Source organism: Pipistrellus kuhlii, unplaced genomic scaffold (assembly GCF_014108245.1).
Source record: "Pipistrellus kuhlii isolate mPipKuh1 unplaced genomic scaffold, mPipKuh1.p scaffold_m20_p_21, whole genome shotgun sequence".
Classification (NCBI taxonomy): Eukaryota; Metazoa; Chordata; class Mammalia; order Chiroptera; family Vespertilionidae; genus Pipistrellus; species Pipistrellus kuhlii.
In genome coordinates this window covers 14,612,372-14,638,988 of record NW_023425520.1, presented here as the reverse complement: position 1 = coordinate 14,638,988, position 26,617 = coordinate 14,612,372, and the positions used below count along the sequence as shown (strand labels likewise).

Genomic DNA, 26,617 nt, shown 5'->3' with positions numbered 1-26,617 from the left:
GCCTGCTCGTCTCCAGGGCAGGCGGCTAGCCCCGGCGGTGCTTCAGTTTCTGTGTCTCCGAGGGGGTGCCTGGGAATGAAACGTGAAATGCTCAGAGTCCTCGCTGCGCTGCCCCCCGATCCTCGCCCCCAGCCCTGGCACGGCCCAGGACGGCCACTCAGTCATCTGTCTGAACAAGCTGGCCACCTGCAGGGCCCCCTGGAGGCCCCGGCCATGTCCTGTGCTGGGCTCAGCCTCCGGGCAGCACCCTCTCCCTGCGCCTGGCGCCTCAATGAGGGTCTCCGAGTGTCCCTTTCGGAGGAGAGCACACGCTGCTCCCGCAGCGAAGCCCAGGCCATGAGCCTCCCGCACTGTCCCTCCCCCAGGCGGCCGTGGTGCCCTCCGCCCAGAGCCTGCGCATCACCGACTTCGGCTTCAGCGACTTCGAGCTGTCGGACCTGGAAACGGCGCTGTGCACCATCCGGATGTTCACTGACCTCAACCTGGTGCAGAACTTTCAGATGAAGCACGAGGTGAGGCTCACATGTGATATGTACGTGTGTGTGTGTTTGCAAGTGTGTGCGTGTGTGTGTACACGTGTGAGGGTGTGTGCATGTGTGTGTGTACCTCAACCTGGTGCAGAACTTCCAGATGAAGCACGAGGTGAGGCTCATGTGTGATATGTACATGTTTGTGTGTGTGTGTGCACGTGTGTGTGTGTGTGTGTGTGTGTGTGCGCACCATCTGAATATTACTGACCTCAACCTGGTGCAGAACTTCCAGATGAAGCACACACGTGTGTGCGAGAGCATGTGCACATGTGTACACATGTGTGAGTGTGTGTGTGTGTACTATCTGGATGTTCACTGACCTCACCCTGGTGCAGAACTTCCAGATGAAGCATGAGGAAGGGGCGCATGGGTTCTTTTTTCATTGCTTCTTGGTAACCGCTCAGTGCCTCTGTCAGAGCATCCAAGCCGGTGAAAAGGGACCAGGAGCTCAGGGTGTGCCCAATTGCGCCCCTTCAGCCCCGAGCCTGGCACTGAAGCCGCACAGCAGGCGGCTGGCGCCTGGGAGGACTGTTGGGGCTGCTGGCGTGGCTCTCCCACGGGGAACTCCTCCTCACGTGGGGCTCTCTCATTGAAGGCATGTAGACTCGGTGTCTTTCAGAAAGCTGGCCGGTGCCTCCAGCCCCACAGCCTCCCCAGGGCGGCCTTGCGTTGAGCACTGTTAGTTGGCTGGTTAGCAGGTTGGGCTCTGCCATCGGATGCTCGGGTGTGAACTTGGGCCCCGCCCTTTAGGAGCCGCATGACCTTAGCGTGGTCCCTCTCGGCGTGGTGGTGTCCGCGTCTGTTAGGTGATTCCATCCTGGTGTCCGCCCCCCGGAGCCAGGTGTGGCTGTGCATGTGCATTGCCTGGCCGCGGTGAGCGTGTGACCAGTGCCTGCTCTCCTCCCGCAGGTCCTCTGCCGCTGGATCCTGAGCGTGAAGAAGAATTACCGGAAAAACGTGGCCTACCACAACTGGCGGCACGCCTTCAACACAGCACAGTGCATGTTCGCCGCCCTGAAGGCGGGCAAGATCCAGGTACTCGTGACAAAGTTTACAGCACATTCTCTCAAGTATTTTTTTTCATTTTGCTTCGGTGATGGTTGAGGGTATTGCTTGTTGCCAGTAACAAAATAAAGTGCATTTTCAGGAAAGAAGGCTAGGGTGGCAAAGAACTTGCTTGACAACTTCCTTTCCTGTGGAATGTACATGGCACGTTGGCATGCTCTCTAAATAGCTCCCCGTTAAATTCCAGTGGTGCTTGGGAAGCTGGCCACCCTCAGAGGGAAGCGGCAGCAGCGGCCCCCTGCTCGCAGTCACATTGCTCCCCCGGGCTAATCCACGCCACACGGGTCCTGAGCGGGGCTACACAGACGCGCCCAGGCCCCTGCTGCGGGTTCTCTTTGCCCCGTTAAGCTCACAAGTGTGTGGGCCACACCCTGTGCCCAGAGAGCAATGCAGACACCGTTCCAGCAGCCAGGTCCTCCAGGCCAGGCTTTATGCTTTGCTCCGTCCTTAGATCCCCATGTCGGTGGGAACCAACGAGTCATTGTAGGTGCGTGAGCCCAGGCCCCTCACAGAGCTCTTCAATCCAGAGCTGTGCTCGCCTGGTGAGCGTTTTTTGTTGTTGTAATCCTCACCAAAGGATGTTTTGATTTTTAGAGAGAGGAAGGGGGAGAGAGAGAAAGAGAGAAACAGACACATTGATAGGTTGCCTCCTGCACTCATCCTGACCGGGCCCAGGGATTGAACCTGTAACCCAAGTAGGTGCCCTCGACCAAGAACTGAACCCACAACCCTTTGGTGTGAAGGCCCACGCTTTAACCGCTTAGCTACAGGAGCCAGGGCGCTTCCATGCTTTGTTATTACAGTATTGAATTCTGTGGCTGCTGTTCTTCTCTGCTCCCATAGGGGGCGCATTTTAACCCAGAGCCAAGAGCAGGGCTTATTGCGGAGCCACGTGTTAGAGTCCCACTTCCCTGCTGAGGGAAACGCCCAGGGGAGGGGGCTCCACTTCTGTCGGAGGGCTGGGAAGGTCCGGAGGGTTAAACCACCGAAGGCTATCTGGGCTCTGGCAAGGAAAAGTCAAATGCCAGTGTGTGTGTGCTGTGACTGTGCCACTTAGAGTGCTGAGAATTCCAGCAGAAGAGAGCTGATAGAAATTTCAATTTGTGTTTTTCTTATGAAGAAGAACAGTAGTACCGAGAATACAAATGGCAGCCGCTCAGAAATAACCTGGAATTAGCTTTGGAATATATCATGTAACTTCTTTTAAAAAAATTTTTTTATTGGTTTCAGAGAGAGGAAAGGGGAGGGAGAGGGAAAAACATCAGTGATGACAGAGAATCCTGGATGGGCTGCCTCCTGATGGATCAAGCCCGCAACCTGGGTATGTGCCCTGGATCAGGCATCGACCTCTTACTCACGGTTCACAGTTGACGCTCAACCACTGAGCCACACCAGCCAGGCTATTATGTAACTTTTTAAAGACAACTTTTCATTCCTAATCCCCTTTTGTGTATTCTTCTGCCAAGTATTCTCACTGTCTGGTGCCTTAGGCACAGCCCCTCAGGGCAGAGATGGGAACAACGGAATCTATAGGGGTTAAACGTCCAGAGAAGCTGGGATTCAGAGTTCATGTGGTTAGCCCACATGCATTCGGAGACAGTAGGAAGGAGTGGCATTGGCTGTGGGGGCAGGTGGTTGGTGAGGCATGTCCGCCCTCTGGAGGTGAGTGACGTTGGCGCTAGCCCCGCTCTGCGTGTGAGACACAGCTCTTCCCCTGCGGAGCGGACCTCCCACATCACAGCAGGGCTGTGTGAGCACTGAGGTCGCCCAGAGGTGTCCTCGCACCCTCACGGGTCCTTCTCTCTCTCCTCCCTGCCCGCTGTGCAGAGCAAGCTGTCGGACCTGGAGGTGCTGGCCCTGCTGGTCGCCGCCCTGAGCCACGACTTGGACCACCGCGGCGTGAACAACTCCTACATCCAGCGGTGAGGGGGCCGCCCCGACAGACAGCAGGAGGTCCTGTTCAGCAGCGGGGCGGTCCTTCTTAAAGCAAAACCCACAGCAAAAGTGCATCGGTCAAGGTCCCGTAACTTACTCTGATTTTATTTAAATATATTTTAATTGATTTCAGAGAGGAAGGGAGAGGGAGAGAGAGAAACATCCATGATGAGAGGGAATCATGGGTTGGCTGCCTCCTGCATACCTCACACTGGGGATAGAGCTCTCAACCTGGGCCTGTGCTCTGTCCGAGAATCAAACCCTGACCTCCTGGTTCATAGGCCGATAATCAACCACTGAGCCACGCCAGCTGGGCTGATTTTATTTAAAGGATATGGGGAGAGGGAGGGGAATGCAAGTCTGGTATTGTGTTGGTAACATTTCTGGCCTAAAGTGGGAAAATGTTTATGTTGAGAATCTTATTCCATGAGATAATTGCCAAGAATTTTGCTTTAGGTTGAATTAGGGCTTCAGAGGAAATTTTAAAGACTATATTCAGCAGAGGTAACACTCTGCCCTGACAGACAAGGTGATACTTGGGAAGGGCCTTGCGATCAGGTGCTCAGCAGGTGCTCTGAGGAGCTGTGGCCTCAGGGAAGTGAATTAAAGGCTTGACATTGAAAACAATTATTGGGCTAAAACCACTTTGGCTCAGTGGATAGAGCATCGATCTGCAAACTGAAGAGTCCCAGGTTCAGTTTCGATCAAGGGCATGTATATTGGGTGTGGGCACATCTCCCATGGGGGGCGTGCAGGAGGCAGCTGGTCGATGTTTCTCTCTCATCAATGTTTCTAATTCTATATCCCTCTCCATTCCTCTCTGTAAAAAATCAGAGATATATATATATATATATATATACACACACATTTTTTTTAAAGAAGAAAACAATTATTAGTACAAGACTCAGGGATCTTCTTTTCATGTCTAGAGAAATTAGTACTTTGGCCTCAGTACGAAAATCGATGGGGTTGTTCACAGTTTGAACCAGCCGTTCAGAACAGCCTGACTCTTTATACTTATTTCCCAGAGATGACCTCCCTCTCTTCCCAGCCAAAGGAGAGAGTGGTCGGTTTGAGGGATTTTAGCCTCTCTTTTAGGTAGCAAATGAGAAGAGAGTGACCGCCCAGCATGTGGCGCCTGACCGTCCTCTCTGAGCCCTCTCTCTGCGACTCCCCCCAGGAGCGAGCACCCACTGGCCCAGCTGTACTGCCACTCGACCCTGGAGCACCACCACTTTGACCAGTGCCTGATGGTCCTCAACAGCCCGGTGAGGCCCAGAGCGCGCTGCCCGAGGCTGCGTAAACGCGGGGTGTGTGTGTGTGTGTGTGTGTGTGTGTGTGTGTGTGTGTGTTAGGTGTTTGGTTCAGGCCCAGGACCACAGTTCTCCAGTGTGCATCATTCTTTTCTGGGTATGGAAGGCCGAGGCCCTACAGCCTCACCGTTGTGCACCCTAAGCTGTCAGCTGCCCGACAAAGGGTCTGCTTACTTCATTACTCCACATTGTTCAGAGACAAGCAAAGCTGGTGTTTTCTGGCTCTCAGTTAACTCTGTTTTTTGTTTTTTGGTAAAATTAAGTGGGTGATATAGCACTCAAGAACCTTTTCCTCTTTTTACTAAAACTTCTGACCACAAACACATTGTTACGGGATGAGCTGTTCAACAGCCTGGTGGAGGTGGGTGTTTATCAGTGTGAGAACATGATGGGTGTTTATCAGTGTGAGAAAGCACTTGACATGCTACGCTAGACGTATTTCTATGGAGGGAAGTAAGTTTGAGGACACATACGCTGACCTGTTAGCAATGGTTGTTTTTGCCGAGGGAATACTTTTTATTTTCTCATTCTGTTCCTCCGTTACTCACATGATCTGTTGTGTGCACGAATGACATTATAATGAGAAGCATGAGTTACAGCTGCCGTGAGCAGCCGGTGCCCAGGACATCCTCCTACGGCAGGTCCCACACCTTGAGGCAGACCCCCACCCCCACACTTCATCCTTGGAGGCGCCCCACACACAGGGGTTTACAGCCTTTGCCTGGGGAAGGGGGTATACAGATAGCACCGGAGACATTGCCGTTCAGGCAGGGCCTTTCCCCTGGAAATGCTTTGACCTTACACTAAATGGAAGTACCAGAAGGTGTTTTCTGAACAGTTTTCTGTTCAGCCCAGAACCTAAAATGGGGCTGGTTTGCTATTTTTAAGGAATGTTTATGACTGTGATACCAGACTTATCAGTTAGGGATATGCTGATTCCAGTCCAGCCTCCAGCTCTCCGCTAAGCGAGGTCTTGTCCGGGCCCGGCACCCCAAGGGCCCCGTGTTCAGAAGCATCTGCTGCCCGGGCCCCAGCCTGAGCCGCTGCTTCCCCTCAGCCCTGGGGCCGTGCAGATGCTGAGTTTATTCTGAGAACCGAGGCACATTTTACCTGGTTCAGGACGAGAGGTTTGCTTTGAACCCCAGGCACCAGGACACAATGGTTATGCAGCGACAGCGCTGGAGTGTTTGCCCGGGATCAGTCCCTTTTAGAGTCCTTCTTGGTTTCACATTGTGCATCCTTCCCACTGGGAATACGCGCTGCTCTCGATATTAAGTTAAAATTACACAAATGTGTGTCCACGTGTCACTGGATTTATTACAAATGCCATAGAGAGAGAAAATGTGTTAGTCATCACTTGTTCAGAAGTTTCACCATTCCATTCTTCATTAGTGTAGCTTTGGGCTTTCAAACTTCACTTGCAGTTGCAGTGCAGTAAGCAAGCTGCCCATAGCCAGATAGTTAGCATGTAGGCTGGACAGAGGCCCGGGGTCTGGGCAGTGGGCAGAAAGGCAGGAAGCTGGCGTTTCCTAGGAGACCAGGCCGAGGGAGCAGAGGACAGGGTGGCATCAGGCATTCACTCTCAGGAAGCGGGTGGCCCGTGTGTACGACTCCAAACCCCCGGCCCGTGGTCTGTCTGTGACCACGTCTTCTGCTGAGTCCTTGCGGGGTGCTCCATGGGGTGCTGACGATGGCTTTCTCCTCTTGTGAAGGGGAACCAGATCCTCAGCGGGCTCTCCATCGAGGAGTATAAGACTGCGCTGAAGATCATCAAGCAGGCCATCCTGGCCACAGACCTGGCGCTGTACATCAAGTGAGTCTCACCAGCACCCGGTGCTGAGTGGCTGTGGGAAGAGTGTGCCTTGTTCCACGTGGGGCCACGTCCGGATCCTAGGACTGCGTGCAGTTCTTAGAGAAGGGAATGTAGAACTGGCTCAGGACGTAGCGTGCATTCATGGGTGACGTGTGCTGCACCGCATGAGCAGGCTGTGGTTTGCACACGGGACCCCGGTCTGTGCATCGTGGAGCAGTGAGAGGAGAAGATGGTCCCACTCACGTGATTTCCCTGGACATGTGGCCTCTCTCCCCCATGTGGGGAGTCACGCCTGCATGTAGGCCATTGATGGGAAGTCAGCACAAACAGCAAACACAGGAGCGTGTGCACCTAGAGGGAGCTGCCGCTGGTGTCTCTGCTTCCCTGATTAGGGAGCACCTTAACCCCAGCCAGGACAACAGAGAACTGAGTTCATTTCAGCTGGTTCCACATGATGGTAAAGATGGCCACCTAACTAAGAATTAGCACAACACCTGTAACCTTCCCGGGCCACAGGTCTCTCTGGAACCGGCGTTTTCTTGCTGGTTCTCAGTCGCAGGCCATCCATTCTGTTCCATAAGCTCTCTGTTTTCCTGGTGTCTGGCATCATGGCTTCCTGAGATGCCAACCAGGGGAGAGCGATAGAAACATCAATGATGAGAGGGAATCATTGATCAGCTGCCTCCTTCACACCCCCCACTGGGGATGGAGCCTGCAACCCAGGAATGTGCCCTGACTGGGAATAGAACCGTGACCTCCTGGTTCATAGGTCAATGCTCAACCACTGAGCCGTGCCGGCCAGGCCGTCTCACTTTCATGAAGTTGTGTTTAGGAATGAGATTACCAGTATCAATGATCTGCACAGTGAGGTTCAATGCTTCACCCAAAGAAGATTCTATAAGGAGGAAAAGGGAGGTACTCACAATTTTTAAATGATGATTTTTATGTTGGGTTCTAAGATGGATAAAATCCATTGGAGATTTCCCCCCAAAAAAGTGAGTCAATGATTCTTTGTAGACCTTGGGATAAAATAAGCCTAAGGGCTCCTCAGAATGACCAATGTTTCTCTTTCTTTCCAAGGAGACGGGGAGAGTTTTTTGAACTTATAAGAAAAAAACAGTTCAACCTGGGAGACCCACACCAGAAGGAGCTGTTTCTGTAAGTGGCCCTCTGTCTGCCTCCGCGCCGAGGTCTGGCTTCCGGTTCATGTGATCAGTGCCAGGTTGTGTTGCAATCACTTGTCACAACCTGGTGACCTAGAGGCCGGGGAGTTCCCCAGCGTTGGACCAAGGGCAGGACGTGAACATTCAACAGAAAGAAATGTGTGTGCAGAGCCCAGTGAAGGAACGGGCCTTTGCTCTGCAGGGGTGTTAGAATGGGTGGGGCACCAGCACCTGGCTCTGTTGGCTTCCGTGTTCACATCCCAGATTGGGGGATGAGAGAGCTGCAACTAGCACCTAAAGGCATGGAAGTCAGGAGCTAGTGGCGAGGTGTCCTCTGCTCTTGAAGGATGACGGCAGAGCCAAGAGGTCGGGACTGGGCCCGTCCGGGTGTGTTCCCCTCAGCTGACCCCGCTGGTCCCTCCAGCTCTGGATCCCATCCCTGGCTGCCTTTGCGGAGCAAGAGCCTTCTCCGGGAGAAAGAATAGAGTCAGTAACAAGACAGAGCAATAGTAGGGATGGTGCATTTCTTGGAACAGATTGTCAGCACTGAGCGTGAAGATGGGAATTATGAAGCAACAGCCCACAGGGCTCGGCTGTCTGTCCTGCACGCTTGACAGTTTTAGGGTTCAGGGCAGCGCCTCTGGAAAGTATAGAGATACCATGTGTTTGGTGAGTGCCCACCAGCTCTTCTCCATAACAAAACCAAATCTATGCACAGCCGAGCCTGTGCCTCAGGGTTCGCTGCCCACTCTCCTCCCTGTGGCCTCAAGGTCTCGCGGGCCGGGCCACTCACTGTCACTCTCGCACTCGTCACTTCGCAGGGGGTTTGGCATGTAGGCACAAAGTGCTGTTTGGTGAGCTGCTTGTATGGCGTGCTCTACGGAAGTCCCTGCGGTGGTGTAAGCCCCCGGGAACTCCCTGTGCACTCAGTCCTCTGGAGTGTTGCCATGAGAGCTGACACGGTGGGATGAGGGGAAGCACTCTTAGCTGGGGTACCCGAGCAGCAAGTGCTCCAGCCCTGCACCCTGAGTGCTCTCTGCCAGCGATCCCGTCCTGCCTGTCCCTCCAAACAAACCCAAAGGATGAAGTGCAGACGTCTGGATCGGGCACGTTTTCACGGGGCAAGCCCAATCCTGAGTTCTGGAGTGCCTGCTCCCAGACCCAAAGGCCAGCATGGTCCTTCTCTAACAAGACCAAGAATGACCTCCTGTCATTTCTCCAGTAGACACTGGCCAATAGTTCAAAGTCACTGTGTGTGTGAATTAGGACGACCCACCAAAATCTTGCTCTCACCAAGCTGTTAAAGTACACTGTGCCTCAGTGTGCTGTGTGGCAGTAGGCTGTGTGACAGTAGGTTGTGTATCAGTAGAATGTGTCACAGTAGGATGTGTGGCCAGTAGACTGTGTCACAGTAAACTGTGTGACCAGTAAAATGTGCTACAGTAGGCTGTCTCAATAGGCTGTCACAGTAGTGGGTGTCACAGTAGGCTGTGTCTCAGTAGAATGTGTTATAATTGGCTGTGTGGCCATTAGGCTGTGTCACAGTAAGATGTGTTACAATAGGTTATGACTCAGGAGAATTTGTCACAGTAGGCTGTGTGAGCAGTAGGCTGTGTCTCAGTAGAATGTATTATAATTGGCTATGTGGCCAGTAGGTTGTGTCACAGTAAGATGTGTTACAATAGGCTGTGCTACAGTAGGATGTGTCACAGTAGGCTGTGTCTCAGTAGAATGTGTTATAATTGGCTATGTGGCCAGTAGGTTATGTCACAGTAAGATGTGTTACAATAGGCTGTGCTACAGTAGGATGTGTCACAGTAGGCTGTGTCTCAGTAGAATGTGTTATAATTGGCTATGTGGCCAGTAGGTTGTGTCACAGTAAGATGTGTTACAATAGGTTGTGACTCAGTAGAATTTGTCACAGTAGGCTGTGTGAGCAGTAGGCTGTGTCACAGTAGGCTGTCACAGTAGACTGTCTCAGTGGAATGTGTTATAGTAGGCTGTGTGGCCAGTACGCTGTGTCACAGTAAGATGTTGTACAATAGGCTGTGTTACAGTAGGATATGTTTTAGTAGGCTGTGTCACAGTAGGCTATGAGACCAGTTGGGTGTGGTACAGTAGACTGTCTCAGTAGACTGCCACAGTACAGGGTGTTACAGTAGGCTGTGTCTCAGTAGACAGTGTCACAGTATGGTGTGTGACCAGTAGGATGTGTCACAGTAGCCTGTGTGACCAGTAGTCTATGTAACACTAGGCTGTCTCAGTAGAATGTTTCACAGTAGGATGTGTAACCAGTAGGGTGTATTACAGTAGAACGTGTCAAAGTAAGATGTTACAGTAGACTGTGTCACAGAAGGCTGTGTCTCAGTAGAAGGTCTCAGTAGTCTGTGTCACATTAGGCTGTGTCTAAGTAGAATTTGGAAGAGTAGGATGTGACACAGTAGGCTGTGTGACAGTAGGCTGTGTCAAAGTAGGCTGTGTGACAATAGGCTGTGTCACAGTAGGTTGTGTCTCAATAGGCTATGTCACAGTAAGGTGTGTTTCAGTAGAATGTATCAAGTAGAATGTGTGGTCAGTAGACTGTGTCACAGTAAGCTGTGACCAGTAGGCTGTGTCACAGTAGGCTGTCTCAGTAGAATGTGTCACAATAGGATATGTGACCAGTAGGGTGTGTTACAGTAGAATGTGTGAAATTAGGCTGTTACAGTAGGCTGTGTCACAGAAGCCTGTGTCTCAATAGAAGGTCACAGTAGGTTGTGTCTCAGTAGGATGTGGTAGAGTCAGATGTGTCACAGTAGGCTGTGTGACAATAGGCTGTGTCACAGTAGACTGTGTCTCAGTAGAATGTTTTAAAGTAGGCTGTGTGGACAGTACGCTGTGTCACAGTAAGATGTTGTACAATAGGCTATGTGACAGTAGTATGTGTTCCAGTAGGCTGTGTCACAGTAGGCTGTTGCACAGTAGACTGTGATACCAGGAGGCTGTGCTACAGTAGGCTGTCTCAGTATGCTGTCACAGTAGTGGGTGCTACACTAGGCTGGGTCTCAGAAGACTGTGTCATTGTAAGGTGTGTTTCAGAAGGTTGTGTCTCAATAGGCTGTGTCACAGTAGCGTGTGTTTCAGTAGAATGTGTCACAGTAGGATGTGTGACCAGTAGGCTGTGTTACATTAGAATGTGTCAGTGTAGGCTGTTATAGTAGGCTGTGTCACAGTAAGCTGTATCTTAGTAGAGTTTCTCAGTAGGCTATGTCGCAGTAGGCTGTGTCTCAGTAGAAAGTGGATGAGTAGGATGCGTCACAGTAGGCTGTGTGACAATAGGCTGTCACAGTAGAATATGTAACCACTAGACTGTGTCACAGTAAGTTGTGCGACCAGTAGGATGTGTCAAAGTAGGCTGTGAGAATGATAGGCTATGTCACAGCAGATGTGTTACAATAGGCGTTGTCACAGTGGGATGTGTCACAATAGGCTGTGTCACAGTAGGCTGTGTCTCAGTATGCTATGGCTCAATAGAATGTGTCAAAGTAGGCTGTGTTACTCTAGGATATGTCATAGTAGGATATGTAACTAGTAGATTGTGTCACAGTAAGCTGTGTGACCGGTAGGATGTGTCACAGTAGGCTGTGTCTCAGTAGGCTGACACTGAAGGCTGTGTCTCAGCAGAATGTGTCACATTAGGCTGTGTCTCAGTAGAATGTTTATTGTAGGCTGTGTAGCAAGTAGGCTGAGTCACAGTAAGAAGTGTTACAATAGGCTGTGTCACAGTAGGATGTCACAGTAGGCTTTGTGACCAGAAGGCTGTGTCTCAGTAGGCTGTGTCTCAGTAGAATGTGTTATCGTCGATTGTGGCTAATAGGCTGTGACACAGTCAGATGTGATACAATAGGCTGTGTCACAGTAGGATGTGTCACAGTAGGCTATGTCTCAGTAGAATGTCTAGTAGTAGGCTGTGTGACCAGAAGGTTGTGTCACAGTAGACTCTGTCATGGTAGGCTGTGTCACAGTAGGCTGTGAGACAAGTAGAATGTGAGAACAGTAAGCTGTCTCAGTAGGCTAGCTCAGTAGGCTGTGTGGCAAGCAGGTTGTGTCACATTAGGATATGTAATCAGTAGACTGTCACAGTAAGCTGTGTGACCAGAAGGATGAGTCCTACTAGACTGTATGATTTGTAGGCTATATAACAGTAGGATGTGTTACAATAGGCTGTGTCACAGTAGGATCTGTCACAAGAGGTTGTGTGGCCAGTAGGATGTGTCACTGTAGGCCGTGTGACCAGTAGGCTGTTTCACAATAGGCTGTGTCTCAGTAGAATTTTTCACAGTAGGCTGCGTGACACTAGGCTGTGTCACAGTAGAATTAGTAACCAGGAGACTGTCATAGTAGGCTGTGTGACCAATCGGCTGTTTCAAAGTAGACTATGTCTCAGTAGTTTGTGTCTCAGTAGAATGTGTCACAGTAGGTTGTGTCTCAGTAGAAGGTGTTATAATAGTCTGTGTGTCTAGTAAGCTGTGACACAGTAAGAGGTGTTACAATAAGCTGAGTCACAGTAAGAAGTGTTACAATAGGCTGTGTCACAGTAGGATATGTCACAGTAAGCTTTGTGACCAGAAGGCTGTGTCACAGTAGGCTTTTTCTCAGTAGGCTGTCACAGTATATAGTGTCTCAGTAGAATGTGTTATAGTTGGTTGTGTGGCTATTATGCTGTGACACAGTAAGATGTGATAAATTAGGCTGTGTCACAGTAGGATGTGTCACAGTAGGCTTTGTGACCAGAAGGCTGTATCTCAGTAGGCTGTGTCTCAGTAGAATGTGTTATAGTCGATTGTGGCTAATAGGCTGTGACACAGTCAGATGTGATACAATAGGCTGTGTCACAGTAGGCTGTGTCTCAGTAGAATGTCTAGTAGTAGGCTGTGTGACCAGAAGGGTATGTCACAGTAGGCTCTGTCACAGTAGGTTGCATCACAGTAGCATGTTTCACAGTAGGCTGTGTCACAGTAGGCTGTGTGACCAGTAGGCTGTTTCACAGTAGGCTGGGTCTCAGTAGGCTGTGTCTCAGTAGAATTATTCACAGTAGGCTGTGTGACAATAGGCTTTGTCACAGTTGGCTGTTTTACATATGGCTGTGTGAGAGTAGACTGTGTGACAATAGGCTGTTTGACCAGTAGACTGTGTCTCAGTAACTCTCAGTAGAATATGTCACAGTAGGTCTTGTGAGAAGTAGGCTGTGTCACAGTACGCTCAATTACACTAAGCTGTATGACAGACTGTGTCACAGTAGGCTGTGTCTCAGTAGAGTGTGTCACAGTAGGCTGTGTGACAATAGGATGTGTCACAATAGGATATGTAACCAGTAGACTTTGTCAGAGTAAGCTTTGTGACAAGTAGTATGTGTCAAAGCAGGCTGTGTGATTGGTAGGCTATGTATCAGTAGGATGTGTTAAAACGGGCTGTGTCACAGTAGGCTGTGTGACCAGTAGAATATATGTCACAGTAGACTGAGTGACAATAGGCTGTGTCACAGTAGGCTATCACAGGAGGCTGTGTCTCAGCAGAATGTGTCACATAAGGCTGTGTCTCAGTGGAATGTGTTATTGTAGGCTGTGTGGCAAGTAGGCTGTCTCACAGTAAAATGTGTTACAATAGACTGTGTCACATTAGGATGTGTCTCAGTAGAAGGTGTTACATTAGGCTGTGAGACCAGTCAGCTGTGTCACAGTAGGCTCTGTCACAGTAGGTTTCATCACAGTAGCATGTTTCACAGTAGATTCTGTCTCAGTAGCCTGTGTGGACAGTGGTTGTGTCACATTACTCTCAGTCTCATTAGACTGTGTCACAGGAGGCTGTGTGACCAGTATGCTGTGTCACAGTGGGTTGTGTCGCCATAGCATGTGTAAGAGTAGGCTGTGTCTCAGTGGAATGTGTTATAGTAGGCTGTGTGGGCAGTACACTTTGTCACAGTAAGATATTTTACAATAATCTGTGTCACAGTAGGATGTGTTCCTGTAGGCTGTGTAATGGTAGGCTGTGTCACAGTAGGCTGTGATATCAGTAGGCTGTCACAGCAGTGGGTGTTACAGTAGGCTGGGTCTCAGTAGGCTGTGTCACAATAGGGTGTGTTCCAGTAGAATGTGTCATAGTAGGCTGTGTGGCCAGTAGACTGTGTCACAATAACGTGTGAGACCAGTAGGATGTGTCACAGTAGGCTGTGTGACTGGTAGGCTGTGTCACACAGTAGGCTGTTTCAGTAGAATGTGTCACAGTAGGATATGTGACCAGTAGGGTGTGTTACAGTAGAATGTGTCAAAGTATGCTGTTACTGTAGGCTGTGTCACAGAAGGCTGTGTCTCAGTAGAATGTCACAGTAGGCTGTGTCTCAGTAGAATGTAGTAGAGTTGGATATGTCACAGTATGCTGTGTGATCATTAGAATATGTCACAGTAGACTGACACTACGTTGTGTTACAGTAGGATATATAATCAGTGGACTGTGTCATAGTAAGCAGTGTGACCAGTAGGATGTGTCATAGTACACTGAGTCTCAGTTGGCTGTAACAGGAGGCTGTGTCTCAGTAGAATGTGTCACATAAGTCTGTGTCTCAGTAGAATGTGTTATTATAGGCTGTGTGGCAAGTAGGCTGTCACAATAAGGTGTGTTACAATAAACTATATCACATTACGATGTGTCTCAATAGAATGTGTTATTGTAGGCTGTAGAACCAGTAAGCTGTGTCACAGTGGGCTCTGTCACAGTAGGTTGCATCACAGTAGCATGTTTAACAGTAGGCTATCTCAGTAGCCTGGGTGGCCAGTGGTTGTGTCACATTACTCTCTGTCTCAGTAGACTATGTCACAGTAGGCTGTGTGACCTGTAGGCTGTGTCACAGTAGGATATGTAACAGTAGACTATGTTACAGTAAGCTGTGTGACCGGTAGGATGAGTCAGAGTAGGCTGTTAGATTGGTAGGCTATGTCACTGTAAGATGTGTTGCAATAGACTGTGTCACAATAGGATGTGTCACAATAGGCTGTGTGACCAGTACGCTGTATCACAAAAGGCTGCATCTCACTGAGCTGTGCCTCAGTAGAATGTATCACAGTAGGCTGTGACACTAGGCTGTGTCACAGTAGGATGTGTAACGAGTAGAGTGTTACAGTAAGCTGTGTGACCAGTAGAATGTGTCAGAGTAGGCTGTGTCTCAGTAGGCTTTCACAGGAGGCTGTGCCTCAGCACAATGTGTCACATTAGGTTGTGTCTCAGTAGAATGTGTTATTGTAGGCTGTGTGGCAAGTAGGCTGAGTCACAGTAAGATATGTTACAATAGACTGTGTCACAATAGGATGTGTCTCATTAGAAGGTGTTATATTAGGCTGTGAGACCAGTCGTCTGTGTCACAGTAGGTTGCATCACAGTAGCATGTTTCACAGTAAGCTGTATCTCAGTAGACTATGTGGCCAGTGGTTGTGTCACATTACTCTATGTCTCAGTAGACTCTGTCACAGTAGGCTGTGTGACCTGTAGGCTGTGTCACAGTAGGATATGTAATGAGTAGACTGTGTTACAGTAAGCTGTGACCAGTAGGATGAGTCGGAGTAGAGTGTTAGATTGGTAGGCTATGTCACAGTAAGATGTGTTGCAATAGGCTGTGTCATAGTAGGATGTGTCACAGTAGGCTGTGTCTCAGCAGAATGTGTCACATTAGGATGTGTCTCAGTAGAATGTATCAAAGTAAGCTGTGTCTCAGTATAAAGTGTTATAGTAGCCTGTGTGGCATGTAGGCTGTGTCACAGCAATATGTGTTACAATGGGCTGTTTCACAGTAGAATGTGTCACAGTAGGCTGTGTGACCAGTAGGCTGTGTCACAGTAGGCTGTGTGACCAGTAGGCTGTGTCACAGTAGGATGTGTGACCAGTAGGCTGTGTTACAAAAGGCTATGTCACAGTAGGATGTTTCACAGTAGGTTGTGTCTCAGTAGGCTGTGTGGCCAGTAGGTTGTGTCACAGTAGGCTATGTCTCAGTAGAATGTGTCACAGTAGGCTGTGTGACACTAGGCTCTGTCACAATAGGATATGTAACTAGTAGACTGTGTCACAGTAAGCTGTGTGACCAATAGGATGTGTCAAAATAGTCTATGTGATTGGTAGCTTATGTCACAGTAGGATGTTTTACAATAGGCTGTGTCAGTAGGATGTGACAAAGTAGGCTGTGTCTCAGTAGAATGTGTCAAAGGAGGCTGTGTGAACAGTAGCCTATGTCACAGTAGGATGTGATATAATAGACTGTAGGATGTGTCACAGTAAGCTGTGTCTTAGTAGAACGTGTTATAGTAGGCTGTGTGACCAGTAGGGTGTGTCACAGTAGGCTCTATCACAGTAGGATGCATCATAGTAGGATGTTTCATAGTATGATGTGTCTCAGTAGCCTGTGTCATATTAGGCTATGACCAATAGGCTGTGTCACAGGCTGTGTGACCAATGCGCTGTGTCACAGCAGGATGTGTGGCCAATAGGCTATGTCACAGTGAGATGTGTTACAATAGGTTGTATCTCAGTAGAATGTGTCACAGTAGGCTTGTGACCAGTAGGCTTTGTCACAGTAGACTGTCTCAGTAGAATGTGTCACAATAGGATGTGTCTCAGTAGAATGTGTCACAGGAGGCTGTCACTGTAAGATGTGTTACAATAGGCTTTGTCACAGTAGGCTGTATTTCAGTAAGTTGTGTCTCATTAGAATGTGTTACTGTAGGCTGTGTGACCAGAAGGCTGTGTCTCAGTAGAATGTGTCACAGGAGGCTGTAGCTCAGTATAATGTGTGAGCAGTAGGCTGTGTCACAGTAAGCTGTGTCACGGTAGGCTGTGTGACCAGTCGGCTGTGTTTCATTAGAATGTGTTATTGTAGGCTGTATGGCCAGTAGGCTGTGTTACAGTAGTATGTATTTGTTACAATAGGCTGTATCACAGTAAGCTGTGAGACTAGTAGGCTGTGCTACCGCAGGCTCCCTAAGTAGGCTGTCACTGTTGTGGATGTTACAGTAGGCTGAGTCTCAGAAGGCTGTGTGGCAGTGGGGTGTGTTTCAGTAGGCTATGTCACAATAGGGTGTGTCTCATTAGAATGTGTCACAGTAAGATGTGTTATAATAGGCTGTGTGACCAGTAGGCTGTGTCACAGTAGGCTATGTTATACTAGGCTGTGTGACAGTAGGCTGTGTGACAGTAGGCTGTGTCTCAGTAGAATGTGTCACAGTAGAATGTGTCATAATAGGCTGTGTGACCAGTACGCTGTGTCACAGTAGGCTGTGTTACACTAGGATTTGTGACAGTAAGCTCTGTCACAGTAGGCTGTGTTCAGTAGAATGTGTCACAATAGGCTCTGTGACCAGTAGCTATGTGACCAATAGGCTGTGTCTCAGCAGAATGTGTCTCAATAGAATGTGTCACTGTAGGCTGTGTGACACTAGGCTGTGTCACAATATGATATGTAACCAGTATACTTTCACAGTAAGCTGTGTGACCAGTAGGATGTGTCTACGTAGGCAGTGTGATTGGTAGGCTATGTCAAAGTAGGATGTGTTACAATAGGCTGTGTAACAGTAGTATGTGTCACAGTAGGCTGTGTGATCAGTAGGCTGGGTCACAGTAGGCTGTGTCTCAGTAGAATGTGTCACAGGAGGCTGTGTGGCCATAGGCTGTGTCAGAGTAGTATGTGTTACAATATGCTGTGTCACAGTAGGATGTGTGACCAGTAGGCTGTGTCAGGATAGGCTGTGTCACAGTACTCTGTTTGACCAGCAGGCTGTGCTGCAGTAGGCTGTCTCAGTAGGCTGTCACAGTAGCGGGTGTTACAGTTGACTATGTCTAAGTAGGCTGAGTCAGAGTAAAGTGTGTCTCAGTAGGTTTTTTCTCACTAGGCTGTGTCACAGTAGTGTGTGTCTCAGTATAATGTGTCTCAGTAGAATGTGTCACAGTAGGCTGTGTGACCAGTAGGCTGTATCTCAGTAGAATGTGTCACAGAAGGTCTTGTGAGAAGTAGGCTGTGTCAAAGTACGCTCCATTAAACTAAGCAGTGTGACAGGCTGTGTCACAGTAGGCTGTGTCTCAGTAGAGTGTGTCACAGTAGGCTGTGTTACAATAGGATGTGTCACAATAGGATATGTTACCAGTAGACTTTATCAAAGTAAGCTGTGTGACAAGTAGTATGTGTCAAAGTAAGCTGTGTGATTGGTAGGCTATGTGTCAGTAGGATGTGTTAAAACAGGCTGTGTCACACAGTAGGCTGTGTGACCAGTAGAATATGTCACAGTAGGCTGTGTGACACTAGGCTGTGACACAGTAGGATATGTAACCAGTGGACTGTGTCATAGTAAGCTGTGTGACCAGTAGGAGGTGTCACAGTGCGCTGTGTCTTAGTAGGCTGTCACAGGAGGCTGTGTCTCAGTAGAATGTGTCACATAAGGCTGTCTCACAGTAAGATGTGTTACAATAGGCTGTGTCACATTAGGATGTGTCTCAGTAGAATGTGTTATATTAGGCTGTGAGACCAGTTGGCTGTGTCACAGTAGGCTGTCATAGTAGGTTGCATCACAGTAGCATGTTTCACAGTAGACTGTGTCTCAGTAGCCTGTGTGGCCAATGGTTGTGTCACATTACTCTCTGTCTCATTAGACTGTGTCACAGTAGGCTGTGTGACCTGTAGGCTGTGTCACAGTAGAATATGTAGCGAGTAGACTATGTTACAGTAAGCTGTGTGACCAGTAGGATGAGTCAGAGTAGGCTGTTAGATTGGTAAGCTATGCCACAGTAAGATGTGTTGCAATAGGCTGTGTCTCACTATGTTGTGTCTCAGTATAATGTGTCACAGTAGGATGTGTGACACTAGGCTGTGTCACAGTAAGATATGTAATGAGTAGACTGTGTTACAGTAAGCTGTGTGACCAGTAGGATGTGTCAGAGTAGGCTGTGTCTCAGTAGGCTGTCACAGGCGGCTGTGTCCCAGCACAATGTGTCACATTAGGCTGTGTCACAATAGAATATGTTACAGTAGGCTATGTGACCAGTAGGCTGTGTCACAGTAAAATGTGTTACAATAGGCTGGGTGGCCAGTAGGCTGTGCCACAGTAAGATGTGTTACAGTAGGTTGTTACTCAGTAGAGTTTATTACAGTAGGCTGTGTGACCAGTATGCTGTGTCACAGTGGGCTGTGTCTCCGTAGCATGTGTAAGAGTAGGCTGTGTCTCAGTGGAATGTGTTATAGTAGGCTGTGTGGGCAGTACACTGTGTCACAGTAAGATATTTTACAATAATCTGTGTCACAGTAGGATGTGTTCCAGTAGGCTTTGTAATGGTAGGCTGTGTCACAGTAGGCTGTGATATCAGTAGGCTGTGCTACAGTAATATGTCTTAGTAGGCTTACACAGTAGTGGGTGTTACAGTAGGCTGGGTCTCAGTAGGCTGTGTCACAGTAGGGTGTGTTTCAGTAGCTTGTGTCTCAATAGGCTGTGTCACAGTAGGGTGTGTTTCAGTAGAATGTGTCACAGTAGAATGTGTGGCCAGTAGACTGTGACACAATAAGGTGTGAGACCAGTAGGATGTGTCACAGTAGGCTGTGTCACACAGTAGGCTGTTTCAGTAGAATGTGTCACAGTAGGATATGTGACTAGTAGGGTGTGTTACAGTAGAATGTGTCAAAGTATGCTGTTACTGTAGGCTATGTCACAGAAGGCTGTGTCTCAGTAGAATGTGGTAGAGTTGGATGTGTCACAGTAGGCTGTGTGACAATAGGCTGTGTCACAGTTGGCTATTTTACACTAAGCTGTGTCACAGTAGGCTGTGTGACAATAGGCTGTGTCACAGTTGGCTATTTTACACTAAGCTGTGTCACAGTAGCCTGTGTGACAATAGGCTGTGTCACAGTAGACTGTCTCAGTAGGCTCTCAGTAGAATGTGTCACAGTAGGCTGTGTGTCCAGTAGGCTGTGACACAGTAAGAGGTGTTACAATAGGCTGTGTCACAGTAGGATGTTTTCCAGTAGGCTGTGACTATGTCACAGTAGAATGTGTTATAGTAGACTGTCTCTCAGAAGGATGTATGACCAGTAGGCTATATTACAGTTGGCAATGTCACAGTAGGCTGTATCAAAGTAGGCTGTGTGACCAGTAGGCTCTGTGGCCAGTAGGCTGTCACAACAGGCTGTGTCACAGTAGTATGTGTGACCAGTGGACTGTGTCACAGTAGGCTGTGTGACCAGTAGGCTGTGTCACAGTAGTCTGTGTCTCAGAACATGTCACAGTAGGTTGTGTCTCATTAGAATGTGTTATAGTAGGGTGTGTGACCAATAGGCTGTGTCACATGAAGCTGTGTCACAGTAGGTTGTGTCTCAGTTGAATATGTCACAGTAGGCTGTGTCTCAGTAGAATATGTTATAGTAGACTATGTGCCCAGTACGCTGTGTCACAGTAAGATGGTTTACTATAGGCTCTGTCACAGTAGGCTATGTTTCAGTAGGCTGTGAGACCAGTAGAATGTGATACCAGTAGGCTGTCACAGTACTGGGTGTTACAGTAGGCTGTGTCTCAGTAGGCTGTGACACAGTAAGAGGTGTGTTTCATTAGGTTACGTCTCAGTAGGCTATGTCACAGTAGGGTGTGTCTCAGTAGAATGTATCACAGTAGGATGTGTGGCCAGTAGACTGTGCCACAGTACACTGTGTTACCAGTACGATGTGTCACAGTAAGCTGTGTGACTAGTACAATGTGTCACAATAGGATATGTGACCAGTAGGCTGTGTCACAGTAGGCTGTCTCAGTAGAATATATCACAGTAGGATGTGTAACCAGTTGGGCATGTTACAGTAGAACATTGTCAAAGTAGGATGTTACAGTATACTCGCAGGCGTCTTCAAACTATGGCCCGCGGGCCACATGCGGCCCGCAGAGGAGTCTGATCTGGCCCGCCAGGTTTTTTGGGCAGTGAGCGCAGCCGAGGTGTTACAGTAGGAATTAGTAGTTCATATAGTCCGGCCCTCCAGCTCTCTGAGGGACCGTGATCTGGCCCCCACTTTAAAAAGTTTGAGGACGCCTGGTATACTGTGTCACAGAAGGCTGTGTCTCAATAGAATGTGGAAGAGTAGAATGTATCACAGTAGGCTGTGTGACAGTAGGCTGTGTCAAAGTAGGCTGTGTTACACTAGACTGTGTGACAGTAGGCTGTGTGACAATAGGCTGTGTCACACTAGGCTGTGTCTCAGTAGAATATGTCACAATATGTCGTTTGAACAGTAGGCTGTGTCTCAGTAGGCTCCATTACACTAAGCTGTGTGATAGGCTGTGTCACAGTAGGCTGTGTCTCAGTAGAATGTGTCACAGTAGGTTCTGTCTCACTAGAAGGTGTTATAATAGGCTGTGTGTCCAGTAGGCTGTGACATAGTAAGAGGTGTTACAATAGGCTATGTCACAGTACGTTGTGTCACAGTAGAATGTGTTATAGTGGGCTGTCTCTCAGTAGGATGTATGACCAGTAGGATTTGTCAAAGTAGGCTGTGTGACCAGTAGGCTGGGTCAAAGTAGGCTGTGTGACCAGGCGGATCTGTGGCCAGTAGGCTGTCACAACAGGTGTGTCACAGTAGTATGTGTGACGAGTAGACTGTGTCACAGTAGGCTGTGTCTTAGTAGAACATGTCACAGGAGGCTGGGTCTCAGTAGAATGTGTTATAGTAGGCTGTGTGGCCAGTACACTGTAAAACAGTAAGATGTTTTACAACAGGCTGTGTCACAGTTGGCTATGTTTCAGTAGGCTGTGTCACGGTAGGCTGTGTCACAGTAGGCTGTGAGACCAGTAGAATGTGAGACCAATAGGCTGTCTCAGTAGGCTGTCACAGTAGTGGGTGTTAAAGTAGGCTGGGTCACAGTAGACTGTGTCACAGTAGTGTGTGTTTCATTAGGTTGCCCTCTCAGTAGGCTGTGTCACAGTAGGCTGTCTCAGTAGAATGTGTCACAGTAGGATGTGTGACCAATAGGGTGTGTTACAGTAGAACGTGTCAAAGTAGAATGTTACAGTATACTGTGTCACAGAAGGCTGTGGCTCAGTAGAATGTGGAAGAGTAGGATGTGTCACAGTAGGCTGTCTGACAATAGGATGTGTCAAAGTAGGCTGTGTTACACTAGGCTGTGTGACAGTAGGCTGTGTGACAATAGGCTGTGTCACACTAGGCTGTGTCTCAGTAGGCTGTACCGCAGAATGTGTCACAGTATGTCATTTTAATATTAGGCTGTATCACATAGGCTTCATTACACTAAGCTGTGTGACAGACTGTGTCACAGTAGGCTGTGTCTCAGTAGAATGTGTCACAGTAGGCTGTGTGACAATAGGATGTGTCACAATAGGATATGTAACCAGTAGACTTTGTCAGAGTAAGCTTTGTGACAAGTATTGTAGTATGTGTCAAAGTAGGCTGTGTGATTTGTAGGCTGTGCGTCAGTAGGATGTGTTAAAACAGGCTGTGTCATAATAGGATGTGTCACAGTAGGCTGTGTGACCAGTAGAATATGTCACAGTAGGCTGTGTGACACTAGGGTGTGTCACAGTAGGATACGTAACCAGTGGACTGTGTCATAGTAAGCTGTGTGACCAGTAAGATGTGTCACAGTACGCTGTGTCTCAGTAGGCTGTGTCTCAGTAGAATGTGTCACATAAGGCTGTGTCTCAGTAGAATGTGTTATTGTAGGCTGTGAGACCAGTTGGCTGTGTCACAGTAGGCTCTGTCACAGTAGGTTACATCACAGTAGCATTTTTTTCACAGTTGACTGTGTCTCAGTAGCCAGTGTAGCCGGTGGTTGTGTCACATTACTCTCTCAGTAGACTCTGTCACAATAGGCTGTGTGACCTGTAGGCTGTGTCACAGTAGGATATGTAATGAGTAGACTGTGTTACAGTAAGCTGTGTGACCAGTAGGATGTCAGAGTAGTGTGTTAGATTGGTAGGCTATGTCACAGTAAGATGAATTGCAATAGGCTGTGTCACAATAGGATGTGTCACAGTAGGCTGTGTGACCTGTTGGTTGTGTCACAGTAGGATATGTAACGAGTAGACTGTGTTACAGTAAGCTGTGTGACCAGTAGGATGTGTCAGAGTAGGCTGTGTCTCAGTAGAATGTGTTATAGTAGGCTATGTGGCCAGTAGGCTGTGTCACAGTAAGATGTGTTATAATGGACTGTGTCTCATTTGGATGTGTCACTGTATGCTAAGTCTCATTAGAATGTATTATAGGCTGTGTCACTGTAAGATGTGTTACAATAGGTTGTGACTCAGTAGAATTTGTCACAGTAGGCTATGTGACCAGTAGGCTGTGTCACAGTAGGCTGTGTCTCAGTGGAATGTGTTATAATAGGCTGTGTGGCCAGTATGTTGTGTCACAGTAGGATGTTTTACAATAGTCTGTGTCACAGTAGGCTGTGATATCAGTAGGCTGTGCTGCAGCAAGCTGTCTTAGTAGACTGTCACAGTAGTGGGTCTTACAGTAGGCTGGTCTCAGTAGGCTGTGTCACAGTAGCATGTGTTTTAACAGGTTGTATCTCAATAGGCTGTGTCACAGTAGAGTGTGTCACAGTAGGATGTGTGGCCAGTAGACTGTGTCCCACTAAGCTGTGTGACCGGTAAAATGTGTCACAGTGGGCTGTGTGACCAGTAGGCTTTTTCACAGTAGGCTGTCTCAGTAGAATGTGTCACAGTAGGATCTGTGACCAGTAGGGTGTTTTACAGTAGAATGTGTCAAAGTATGCTGTTACTGTAGGCTGTATCACAGAAGGCTGTGTATCAATAGAATGTCACAGTAGAATGTGGTAGTGTTGAATGTGTCTCAGTAGGCTGTGTGACCAGTATGCTGTGTCACAGTAGGCTGTTTTACACTAGGCTGTGTCACAGTGGGTGGGTGACCATAGATTGTGTCACAGTAGACTGCGTCTCAGTAGGCTCTCAGTAGAATGTGTCACAGTAGGCTATGTGAGCAGTAGGCTGTGTCTCAGTAGGTTCCATTACACAAGGCTGTGTGATAGGCTGTGTCTCAGTATTTTGTGGCTCAATAGAAAGTGTCACAGTAGGATTGTGACAGTGGGATGTGTGACAGTAGGATATGTAACCAGTAAACTGTGTCACAGTAAGCTTGTGACCGGTAGGATGTGTCACAGTAGGCTGTGTCTCAGTAGGCTGACACAGAAGGCTATGTCTCAGCAGAATGTGTCACATTACGCTGTGTCTCAGTAGAATTTTTTATTGTAGGCTGTGTGGCAAGTAGGCTGAGTCACAGTAAGATGTGTTACAATAGGCTGAGTCACAGTAAGATGTGTTACAATAGGTTGTGTCACAGTAGGATGTGTGACCAGTAGGCTGTGTCACAATAGGATGTGTGACCAGTAGGCTGTGTCACAGTAGGATGTGTGGCCAGTAGAATGTGTCACAGTAGGATGTGTGACCAATAGGATGTGTCACAGTAGGCTGTGTGCCCTGTAGGCTGTTGCCCTGTATGCTGTATGACCAGTAGGCTGTGTGTTCTGTACAGTCTATGACCAGTATGCTGTGACACAGTAAGCTGTGTGACCAGTAGGATATGTCACAGTAGACTGTGTCTCATTAGGTTTTGTCTCAGTAGAATGTGTCACAGTAGGCTGTGTGACACTATGCTGTGTCACAGTAGGATATTTAACCAGTAGACTCTGTCACAGTAAACTGCGTGACCTGTAGGATGTGTCACTATAGGCTGCATCTCAGTAGGCTGTCACAGGAAGCTGTGTCTCAGTAGAATGTGTCACAGTAGCCTGTATCTCAGTAGAATGTGTTATAGTAGGCTCTGTTTCACAGTAAGATATGTTACAATTAGCTGTGTCATGGTAGGATGTGTCACAGTAGGCTGTGTCTCAGTAGCATGTGTTATAATAGGCTGTGTGGCCAGTAGGTAGTGTAACAGTAAGATGTGTTACAATAGGTTGTGACTCAGTAAAATGTGTCACAGTTGGCTGTGTGATTAGTAGGCTGTGTCATAGTAGGCTGTGTCTCAGTAGGCTGTCACAGTAGACTGTGTCTCAGTAGAATGTGTTATAGTAGGCTGTGTGACCAATAGTCTGTGTCACAATAGGTTCTGTCACAATAGGTTGCATCACAGTAGGATGTTTATCAGTAGCCTGTGTCATAGTAGGCTGTGTCACTGGCTTGTGACCAGTAGACTGTGTCACAGTAGGATGTGTGAGCAGTAAAGTGTGTCACAGTAGGTTGAATGACAATAGGATGTTTCACAGTAGCTGTGTCTCAGTAGGCTGTGTGGCCAGTTGTCTGAGTCACGGTGGGCTGTGTTAGACTAGGATGTGTGACAGTAGGCAGTGTCACAGTATGCTGTGTTATAGTTGGCCATGTGACCAGAGGCAGTGTTATCGTAGGTGGTGTCACAATAGGCTTTGTGACCAGTAGGCTGTGTTATAGTGGGCTATGTCTCAGTAGGCTGCTTCACAGTAGCATGTCTCAATAGGCTGTGTCTCACTACAACGTGTTATAGTAGGCTATTTGGGCAGTAGGCTCTGTCACAGTAAGATGTGTTACAATAGGCTGTGTCACTGTAAGATGTGTCTCAGTAGGCTGTGTCTCAGTAGAATGTGTCATAGTTAGCTGTGTCTCAGTAGAATGTGTTATAGTAGGCTGTGTGTCCAGTAGGCTGACACAGTAAGATGTGTTACAATAGGCTGTATCACAGTAGGATGTGTTCCAGTAGGCTATGTCACGTAGGATATGTAACCAGTAGACTGTGTCACAGTAAGCTGTGTGACCAGTAGGATGTGTCAGCGTAGATTGTGTCTCAGTAAGCTGTCACAGGAGGCTGTGTCTCAGTAGAATGTGTCACAGTAGCCTGTGTCTCAGTAGAATGTGTTATAGTAGGCTATGTGGCAAGTAGGTTGTGTCACAGTAAGATGGGTTACAATAGGCTGTGTCACAGTAGAATGTGTCACAGTAGGTTGTGTCTCAGTAGAATGCGTTATAGTAGGCTGTGTGACCAGTAGGCTGTGTTACCGTGGATTATGTTATACTAGGCTGTGTGACCAGTAGGCTGTGAGGCCAGTAGGCTGTGTCACATTAGTTGTGTCACAGTGGAATGTGTTACAGTGGGCTGGGTCTCTGTAGGATGTATGACCAGTAGGCTGTTACAGTGGGCTATGTCACAGTAGGCTGTGTGACCAGTATGCTGTGTCACAGTAGGCTATGTGACTAGTAGGCTGTGTCACAGTAAGCTTTGTGACCAGTAGGATGTGTTACAGTAGGCTGTGTGACCAGTAGGCTGTGTCACAGTAGGCTGTGTCACAGTAAGCTGTTTGACCAGTAGGCTGTGTCTCAGTAGGTTCTATCTCAGTAGAATGTGTCACAGTAGGCTGTTTGACACTAGGCTGTGTCACAGTAGGATTTGTAACCAGTAGACTGTGTCACAGTAAACTGTGTGACCAGTAGGATGTGTTACAATAGGCTGTGTCTCAGTAGACTGTCACAGGAATCTGTGTCTCAGTACTATGTGTTACAGTAGGTTGTGTCTCAGTAGAATGTGTTATAGTAAGCTGTATGGCAAGTAGGCTGTGTTACACTAGGATGTGTTACAGCAGGCTGTGTCACAGTCGGCTATGTGACCAGTAGGCAGTGTTACAGTAGGTTGTGTCACAGTAGGCTGTGTGACCTGTAGGCTCTGCTACAGTAGGCTATGTCTCAATAGGCTGTGTCACAATAGGGTGTGTCACAGTAGGCTGTGTCTCAGTAGACTGTCACAGGAATCTGAGT

At 48.2% G+C, this 26,617-nt stretch overlaps 1 protein-coding gene across 2 annotated transcripts in view; it reads left to right on the top strand.

Annotated features, from left to right (window-relative positions):
* Positions 1–26,617, top strand: part of PDE5A (phosphodiesterase 5A) — a 93,833-nt gene that overhangs the window by 58,393 nt on the left and 8,823 nt on the right. For both annotated transcript variants that reach the window (XM_036450391.2, XM_036450388.2), the window contains exons 12-17: positions 366–512; positions 1,440–1,565; positions 3,423–3,517; positions 4,711–4,798; positions 6,556–6,656; positions 7,737–7,814. In XM_036450391.2, the coding sequence (XP_036306284.2) occupies positions 366–512; positions 1,440–1,565; positions 3,423–3,517; positions 4,711–4,798; positions 6,556–6,656; positions 7,737–7,814 (635 nt within the window). The remainder of the gene's footprint in view (positions 1–365; positions 513–1,439; positions 1,566–3,422; positions 3,518–4,710; positions 4,799–6,555; positions 6,657–7,736; positions 7,815–26,617) is intronic.